Genomic DNA, 9369 nt, shown 5'->3' on the forward strand with positions numbered 1-9369 from the left:
TAAAGGATGTCTTATGTTTGACACACGAGCAAGACATGGAACTTAGACCTGTGGAACTTAGACCTGTGGAACTTAGACCTGTGGAACTTAGACCTGTGGAACTTAGAGGCGGGGTTAGGGTGGAATGATGGAATTCGGTCTCCAGGGGGGCGTGGCTACTGGAATGATGGAATTCGGTCTCCAGGGGGGCGTGGCTACTGGAATGATGGAATTCGGAGCTCGCAGATGCGTCAAGCGTAAAACAGTGGACTGGTTGCTGCGTTGCGGAGACGCCAGAGTGGACTGGTCTGGCTGGACGCAGCGTGAGCTGGCAGTGGTTGGTTGCCGTCCACTCACTGTGGAAATGTTGACGATTGACGTTGCTCTTCATCTTTCCTTTGTTTTCACATATAGCAAGATTTTCTCTTAACGGATCCTATTGATGACTCAGCGTCCTCCACTGCTGCCATCTTGCTCAAAAGGTGCATTGACGTCAGCAAACAGTTGGTCAATCTGTTGGTCAATCAGGGCAACAGCAATCAAATCTTCTGACAGTAGAAACAGACTCGTATATCATTTCCTTCAAACCAAATTTGAAACTTTATTTAAAACCATTCAGGTGGAAACTGGACAAAGTGGCCACAGGAGGCGTTTCCATGGAAACTGAGGTCAGAGTGACAATCAACGAAGAGACATGATTGGCTGAACTTTCACCTTCACCTGATTGGTTGACAGTGAAACAAAGAATAAAATGCAACATATATTACGGTCGCCTGAAGGTCAAGCAGAGGTCAATAGAGTCAGTAGAGCTCAGTAGGGTCAGTGGAGGTCAACAGGGGTCGGTAGAGGTCAGCAGGGGTTAGTAGGGGTCAGAAAAGATCAGCAGGGGTCAGTCAGTCAGTAGAGGTCAGCAGGGGGTCAGTGGAGGTCACTAGAAATCAGCAGGGGTCGGTAGAGGTCAGCAGGGGTTAGTAGGGGTCAGAAAAGGTCGGCAGGATTAGTAGGGGTCAGTAGAGGTCACTAAAGGTCAGCAGGGTCAGTAGAGGTCAGTGGAGGTCACTAAAGGTCAGCAGGGTCAGTAGAGGTCAGTGGAGGTCACTAAAGGTCAGCAGGTTCAGTAAAGGTCAGTAGAGGTCACTAAAGGTCAGCAGGGTCAGTAGGGGTCAGTAGAGGTCACTAAAGGTCAGCAGGGTCAGTAGAGGTCAGTAGAGGTCACTAAAGGTCAGCAGGTTCAGTAAAGGTCAGTAGAGGTCACTAAAGGTCAGCAGGGTCAGTAGGGGTCAGTAGAGGTCACTAAAGGTCAGCAGGGTCAGTAGAGGTCAGTAGAGGTCACTAAAGGTCAGCAGGGTCAGTAGAGGTCAGTGGAGGTCACTAAAGGTCAGCAGGGTTCAGTAAAGGTCAGTAGAGGTCAGCAGGGTCAGTAGGGTTGTCTCTTGATGAACCTGGTGAACATGGTGAAAGCAGCTGCTGGTTTGTCTGATGGAACCATGTGACCGGAACCCTGGAGGACAAAGGTCAAAGGTCAAACACAACCTCTGTACAGATCCATAGCCAAGCAAGCAACCAAATGATGACACATCAACCAACATCAAAGGAAAAAGGAGGTTTGACTTTATGGTGATGATGTTCAGTAACGATACGGACCGATGATGTTCAGTAACGATACGGACCGATGATGTTCAGTAACGATACGGACCGATGATGTTCAGTAACGATACGGACCGATGATGTTCAGTAACGATACGGACCGATGATGTTCAGTAACGATACGGACCGATGATGTTCAGTAACGATACGGACCGATGATGTTCAGTAACGATACGGACCGATGATGTTCAGTAACGATACGGACCGATGATGTTCAGTAACGATACGCACCGATGATGTTCAGTAACGATACGGACCGATGATGTTCAGTAACGATACGGACCGATGATGTTCAGTAACGATACGGACCGATGATGTTCAGTAACGATACGGACCGATGATGTTCAGTAACGATACGGACCGATGATGTTCAGTAACGATACGCACCGATGATGTTCAGTAACGATACGGACCGATGATGTTCAGTAACGATACGGACCGATGATGTTCAGTAACGATACGGACCGATGATGTTCAGTAACGATACGGACCGATGATGTTCAGTAACGATACGGACCGATGATGTTCAGTAACGATACGGACCGATGATGTTCAGTAACGATACGCACCGATGATGTTCAGTAACGATACGGACCGATGATGTTCAGTAACGATACGCACCGATGATGTTCAGTAACGATACGGACCGATGATGTTCAGTAACGATACGGACCGATGATGTTCAGTAACGATACGCACCGATGATGTTCAGTAACGATACGGACCGATGATGTTCAGTAACGATACGCACCGATGATGTTCAGTAACGATACGGACCGATGATGTTCAGTAACGATACGGACCGATGATGTTCAGTAACGATACGGACCGATGATGTTCAGTAACGATACGGACCGATGATGTTCAGTAACGATACAGACCTTGATTGTCAGGAAGCTGATGTTGTCAAACTCTTTGACGAAGCCTCCCACCTGCCGACCGTCCACATCATCATACAGCCACGGACGTCTCTGGACCTCCACCTGAGGGACAGACAGACAGACAGACACACTTAGAAGGACAGGAAGAGACATTGAGGGCACAGGAAGCGACACAAGGGGACAGGAAGAGACACCAGGCGATAGGATAAGACACCATGAGGACAGCAAGAGACACGAGGGGGACATGAAGAGACACCAGGACGACAGAAAGAGACACGAGAGGACAGGAAGATACACCAGGAGTACAGGGCGAGACACTGAGGGGAAAGGAAGAGACACCAGGGGACAGGAAGATATACAAGAAGAAAAGGATCAGACACCACAGGACAGGAAGACACAATGAAGGGACAATAAGAGACAATAAGGGTACAGGAAGAGGCACAAGGAAAACAGGAGGAGACACCATGGGACACAAAGAAACCAGAGGATGAAGGGAAGAGACACACGGAGGCAGAAAGAGACACTGAGGGGACACAAAGAGACCATTAGGAGGACACCGGGAAGACAAGAAGAGACACCAGGAGGACAGGAAGAGACCAGAGGCTGGAGGGAAGAGACACCAGGCAACATGAAGGAACACAAGGAGAACAGGAGGACACCAGAATGACAAGAAGAGACACCAGCAGGACAGGAAGAGACACCAGGGGACAGGAAGAAACACAAGGAGAACAGGAGGACACCAGAAGGACAAGAAGAGACACAAGGAGGAAGGGAAGAGACACCAGGAGTACAGGAAGAGACACTGAGGGGACACAAAGAGACACAAGGAGAACAGGAGGAGAAACCAGAGGAGAAAGAGTAGAGACACCAGGGGACAGGAAGAGACACCAGGAGAACAAGACAAGACAACAAGGAACAGGAAGAGATACCAGGGGACAGGAAGAGACACCAGGAGGACAGGAAGAGACACCAGGGGACAGGAAGAGACACCAGGAGGACAGGAAGAGACACCAGGGGACAGGAAGCGACACCAGGAGGACAGGAAGAGACACCATATGGTTTTAACTGGAGTCACCTGTTGCTGCAGAGATTCAACAAACCACTCGTCCCCCATGAAGTTACAGGCCATGTCCACGTCCCCGTTGTAGACCAGGACACGGTACTTCTGTACAGATAGGGTTCAGGTGATTCTTACATCCAGCATGAGACACGCTACTGAATCCTGCCGCTGTGCGGCGGCGGCGGCGGCACTGACCAGAGCTGACAGCAGCTTCAGGTACTGTGTCCTCACGTCCAGGTAGAGACGGACGTATTTCAGATTCACCTCCGAACTGTTTCTCAACAAATATAGTCAGAGGTCAGAGGACAGGTGAGGGACAGGTCAGAGGTCAGAGACAGGCGTCTCACCTGCAGATGAGCCAGTCCAGGGCCTCGGGGCTGATGTGCAGAGCCTTTCTGACGTAGGGGTTGTTCAGGTAAAGGGTGGAGGGGGTGGAGTTAGTACAGGGGGGGTCGAGACGCAGGGGGCGGTGCTGGGACAGGAAGCTCCGCAACGTCTACACACACACAGTTCCACAGGTGGTCACATGTTACACACACACACACACACACACACACACACACACACACACACACACACACACACACACACACACACACACACACACACACACCTGTTTCCACAGACGGCTCCTCTCATGGTGGATAAATGAGTTTCCCAGATCTCTGAGGACCAGCTGCCCGCGATCCACACTGAGACACACACACACACACACACACACACACACACACACACACACACACACACACACACACACACACACACACACACACACACACACACACACACACACACACACTGTGTGAGTTCACTGGAAGGTCAAAGGTCAGAACACCACACCTACAGCAGGTCAAAGGTCACATCTCACCTGAGTCTGGGAGCGACTCCACCTGGACACGGAGCGTACAGGTTGTACATGTTGAGTCCTGAACTGTAAATGATGTCCTGAACATCTGAAAGCTGCAACACACACACATGTTGAAGTGTTACACACACACACACACACACACACACACACACACACACACACACACACACACACACACACACACACACACACACACTCAGACTCACGGCGGCGCTGCACGCCGGCTCCAGGTTGTGGTAGAAGTCACAGGCCTGGGCGGAGCAGCAGTGCAGCTGCAGCTGCCTCCACAGCTGGACCCCCAGCAGGCCGTGGTAGTAGGCGAAGAACACCAGAGAGTTGTCGTTCATCTCGTAGCTCGACATCCCGTTTCCCACGGCAACGCCCTGCACACACGCAGTAGCTTCACGTCACACACACTTTATATACAGCTAGTTCACAGCTGTCCAGTCACAGGTGGAGGCTGGGTCCTCCACCTGCAGCTGGTGAGGTGGTGCAGCACCTGCAGGTGGAGGCTGGGGTCCTCCATCACCCTCTCGGCCAGCGTGGGGATGTAGATTCCTCCGTAGCTCTCTCCAGTCAGGAACAGCTGGTTGGCGCTGAACTCAGGAAACAGGCGGAGGAACTCCTTCAGGGCCAGGAAGTTATCCATCGACACCTGCACACACACACACACACACACACACACACACACACACACACACACACACACACACACACACACACACACACACACACACACACACACACACACACACACACACACACACACACACACACACACACACACACACACACACAGCATCAACACCTGTATGGCTGTCAGCCAATCAGCTGCAGGCTTCCTGCCGTGTTACTGACCTCTGTATCGTTGGTGGCGTAGTCGCGACTGTCAGAGTAGGAAAAGCCGACGCCTGCTGGAGACTCCAGGTACAACATGTTGGCAATCTACAAAAGACCAGAAACCAATCAGCTTGCAGCAGTGACAATGGGCACTGTGGCCACGCCCCTGGCCACGCCCCCTGACCCTCCTCACCTTGTTCCAGGAGTACGGGTTGTACTCCAGTGAAGCTCCATCCTCCTGGACCTGAAAGACACAGGTCACACTGCCAGGTGAGGGTGGAGGTGTCAGGTCACAGGTCAGGTGAGGGTGGAGGTGTCAGGTCACAGGTCAGGTGAGGGTGGAGGTGTCAGGTGACCTACCAGGAAGGGGCCGTGTTCGGTCAGCAGTCCGTCCAATGAGCTGCAGCCGGGGCCGCCGTTCAGCCACAGCACCAACGGGTCTGCAGCCGGGTCGTTCTGCGACTCCACGAACCTGACCACCACCGAGGAAGAACAGACCTGAGTGTCACCAAGTCACCGAGTGTCATCGAGTCACTGTGTGTCTCAGAGTCACTGTGTGTCTCAGAGTCAGTGTCGAGTCATCGAGTCACTGTGTGTCTAAGGGTCACTGTGTCATCGAGTCACTGTGTCATCGAGTCACTGAGTCATTGAGTCACTGTGTCATCGAGTCACTGTGTGTCATCGAGTCACTGTGTGTCATCGAGTCACTGAGTCCCTGTGTCATCGAGTCACTGAGTCATTGAGTCACTGTGTCATCGAGTCACTGTGTGTCATCGAGTCACTGAGTCCCTGTGTCATCGAGTCACTGAGTCATTGAGTCACAGAGTCACTGTGTCATCGAGTCACTGTGTGTCATCGAGTCACTGAGTCCCTGTGTCATCGAGTCACTGAGTCATTGAGTCACTGTGTGTCACCATGTCACCGTATCTCCGGCACTCACAGCGTTCTCCGGCCGGGTTGAGGTACAAATCAGTAGTTGAAGTACTAACCAATAGTTGAAGTACCAACCAGTAGTGCAGGTGTTTGTCGTCAGCGATGTTCAGGTATCCAGAGTACTGCCTGAAGCTCGGTTGTTTCTGCAGACCAGGCAGGAATTTCACCTCGTCGGCCGCCGGCGCCGCATCACAGCCGCCGAGGAGGTTCAGCAACAGGTAACACCACAGCATCGTCCAATGGCACTAAGACCTGAGAGCACACAGGAAGTGATGTCATGAAGGCCTGAGCGCACACAGGAAGTGATGTCATAAAGGCCTGAGAGCACACAGGAAGTGATGTCATGAAGGCCTGAGAGCACACAGGAAGTGATGTCATGAACGCCTGAGCGCACACAGGAAGTGATGTCATGAAGGCCTGAGAGCACACAGGAAGTGATGTCATGAAGGCCTGAGAGCACACAGTCAGGGGACGTCCTAATTGTCCCTCCTGTCTCCTCCTCTGTCCGTCCTCCTTCACCCCGGAAGTGTTTTGTGTGGCGGCCATGATGAGGACGGTCTGAATCCTCAATGAGCAAAGGGAAGGAGGCTCGCTACTTCCTTTAGAACCTCCTTTAGCCTAGGAACCACTGATGCTTCCTTTAGAACCTCCTTTAGCCGAGGAACCACTGATGCTTCCTTTAGAACCTCCTTTAGCCTAGGAACCACTGATGCTTCCTTTAGAACCTCCTTTAGCTTAGGAACCACTGATGCTTCCTTTAGAACCTCCTTTAGCCGAGGAACCACTGATGCTTCCTTTAGAACCTCCTTTAGTCTAGGAACCACTGATGGTTCCTTTAGAACCTCCTTTAGCCTAGGAACCACTGATGCTTCCTTTAGAACCTCCTTTAGAACCTCCTTTAGCCTAGGAACCACTGATGGTTCCTTTAGAACCTCCTTTAGCCTAGGAACCACTGATGCTTCCTTTAGAACCTCCTTTAGTCTAGGAACCACTGATGCTTCCTTTAGAACCTCCTTTAGCCGAGGAACCACTGATGCTTCCTTTAGAACCTCCTTTAGCCTAGGAACCACTGATGCTTCCTTTAGAACCTCCTTTAGCCTAGGAACCACTGATGGTTCCTTTACCAAAGGAGACCAGCTCATGTTCCCCCACAATTCCTTGCGGCGACAACATTTAAAGGAACCCGCTCATCGGAGCGTTCAGGGAAACTCAGGATGACTGAGATGACCACATTATTATAACGTCACTAAGTGAAACTGCTGTCAGACTGCCACACTAATGTGATCACCTTCCTAACTCCTTTAGGAAGTCTCCTAACTCCTTCCTAACTCCTTTAGGAAGCCTCCTAACTCCTTCCTAACTCCTTTAGGAAGTCTCCTAACACCTTTCACTAACTCCTTTAGGAAGTCTCCTAACTCCTTCCTAACTCCTTTAGGAAGCCTCCTAACACCTTTCACTAACTCCTTTAGGAAGCCTCCTAACTCCTTTAGGAAGTCTCCTAACTCCTTCCTAACTCCTTTAGGAAGCCTCCTAACTCCTTCCTAACTCCTTTAGGAAGCCTCCTAACACCTTTCACTAACTCCTTTAGGAAGCCTCCTAACTCCTTCCTAACTCCTTTAGGAAGCCTCCTAACTCCTTCCTAACTCCTTTAGGAAGCCTCCTAACTCCTTTAGGAAGTCTCCTAACTCCTTCCTAACTCCTTTAGGAAGCCTCCTAACTCCTTCCTAACTCCTTTAGGAAGCCTCCTAACACCTTTCACTAACTCCTTTAGGAAGCCTCCTAACTCCTTCCTAACTCCTTTAGGAAGCCTCCTAACACCTATCTCTAACTCCTTTAGGAAGCCTCCTAACTCCTTTCACTAACTCCTTTAGGAAGCCTCCTAACACCTTTACTAACTCCTTTAGGAAGCCTCCTAACACCTATCTCTAACTCCTTTAGGAAGCCTCCTAACACCTTTACTAACTCCTTTAGGAAGCCTCCTAACACCTTTACTAACTCCTTTAGGAAGCCTCCTAACACCTTTACTAACTCCTTTAGGAAGCCTCCTAACACCTATCTCTAACTCCTTTAGGAAGCCTCCTAACACCTTTACTAACTCCTTTAGGAAGCCTCCTAACTCCTTTCACTAACTCCTTTAGGAAGCCTCCTAACACCTTTACTAACTCCTTTAGGAAGCCTCCTAACTCCTTCCTAACTCCTTTAGGAAGCCTCCTAACTCCTTCCTAACTCCTTTAGGAAGCCTCCTAACACCTTTAACTAACTCCTTTAGGAAGCCTCCTAACTCCTTTCACTAACTCCTTTAGGAAGTCTCCTAACACCTTTCACTAACTCCTTTAGGAAGCCTCCTAACACCTATCTCTAACTCCTTTAGGAAGCATCCTAACACCTTTCACTAACTCCTTTAGGAAGCCTCCTAACACCTTTCAGTAACTCCTTTAGGAAGCCTCCTAACACCTTTACTAACTCCTTTAGGAAGCCTCCTAACTCCTTCCTAACTCCTTTAGGAAGCCTCCTAACACCTATCTCTAACTCCTTTAGGAAGCCTCCTAACTCCTTTCACTAACTCCTTTAGGAAGCCTCCTAACACCTTTACTAACTCCTTTAGGAAGCCTCCTAACACCTTTACTAACTCCTTTAGGAAGCCTCCTAACACCTATCTCTAACTCCTTTAGGAAGCATCCTAACACCTTTCACTAACTCCTTTAGGAAGCCTCCTAACACCTATCTCTAACTTCTTTAGGAAGCCTCCTAACACCTTTACCAACTCCTTTAGGAAGCCTCCTAACACCTTTACTAACTCCTTTAGGAAGCCTCCTAACACCTATCTCTAACTCCTTTAGGAAGCCTCCTAACACCTTTACTAACTCCTTTAGGAAGCCTCCTAACACCTTTACTAACTCCTTTAGGAAGCCTCCTAACTCCTTTCACTAACTCCTTTAGGAAGCCTCCTAACACCTTTACTAACTCCTTTAGGAAGCCTCCTAACTCCTTCCTAACTCCTTTAGGAAGCCTCCTAACTCCTTCCTAACTCCTTTAGGAAGCCTCCTAACTCCTTTAGGAAGTCTCCTAACTCCTTCCTAACTCCTTTAGGAAGCCTCCTAACTCCTTCCTAACTCCTTTAGGAAGCCTCCTAACACCTTTCACTAACTCCTTTAGGAAGC

General features: G+C 50.0%; 1 protein-coding gene across 5 annotated transcripts; it reads right to left on the reverse strand.

Annotated features, from left to right (window-relative positions):
• Positions 1 to 551: 551 nt before the first annotated feature.
• Positions 552 to 6463, reverse strand: ctsa (cathepsin A). 5 transcript variants are annotated; one of them, XR_013936551.1, is made up of 14 exons: positions 6284 to 6463; positions 5636 to 5747; positions 5469 to 5519; positions 5294 to 5380; positions 4935 to 5090; positions 4642 to 4818; positions 4436 to 4527; positions 4181 to 4259; positions 3915 to 4063; positions 3763 to 3838; positions 3583 to 3672; positions 2508 to 2609; positions 1196 to 1480; positions 552 to 1077 (listed from the first exon to the last, which is right to left on the reverse strand). XR_013936551.1 is itself a non-coding variant. In XM_080494003.1 (13 exons), exons 1-13 carry the CDS (start codon positions 6439 to 6441, stop codon positions 1397 to 1399), a joined length of 1413 nt encoding a protein of 470 aa, XP_080350129.1. In that variant the 5' UTR covers positions 6442 to 6463; the 3' UTR covers positions 552 to 1396. The 5 variants fall into 5 exon arrangements, 1 of the variants encoding a protein (XP_080350129.1); XR_013936552.1 differs by having other exon boundaries at positions 554 to 999; positions 1274 to 1480; XR_013936553.1 differs by having other exon boundaries at positions 559 to 999; positions 1313 to 1480.
• Between the last annotated feature and the right edge of the window lie 2906 nt (positions 6464 to 9369).

Source organism: Lipophrys pholis (assembly GCF_963383615.2).
Source record: "Lipophrys pholis genome assembly, contig: SCAFFOLD_542, whole genome shotgun sequence".
Taxonomy (NCBI): Eukaryota; Metazoa; Chordata; class Actinopteri; order Blenniiformes; family Blenniidae; genus Lipophrys; species Lipophrys pholis.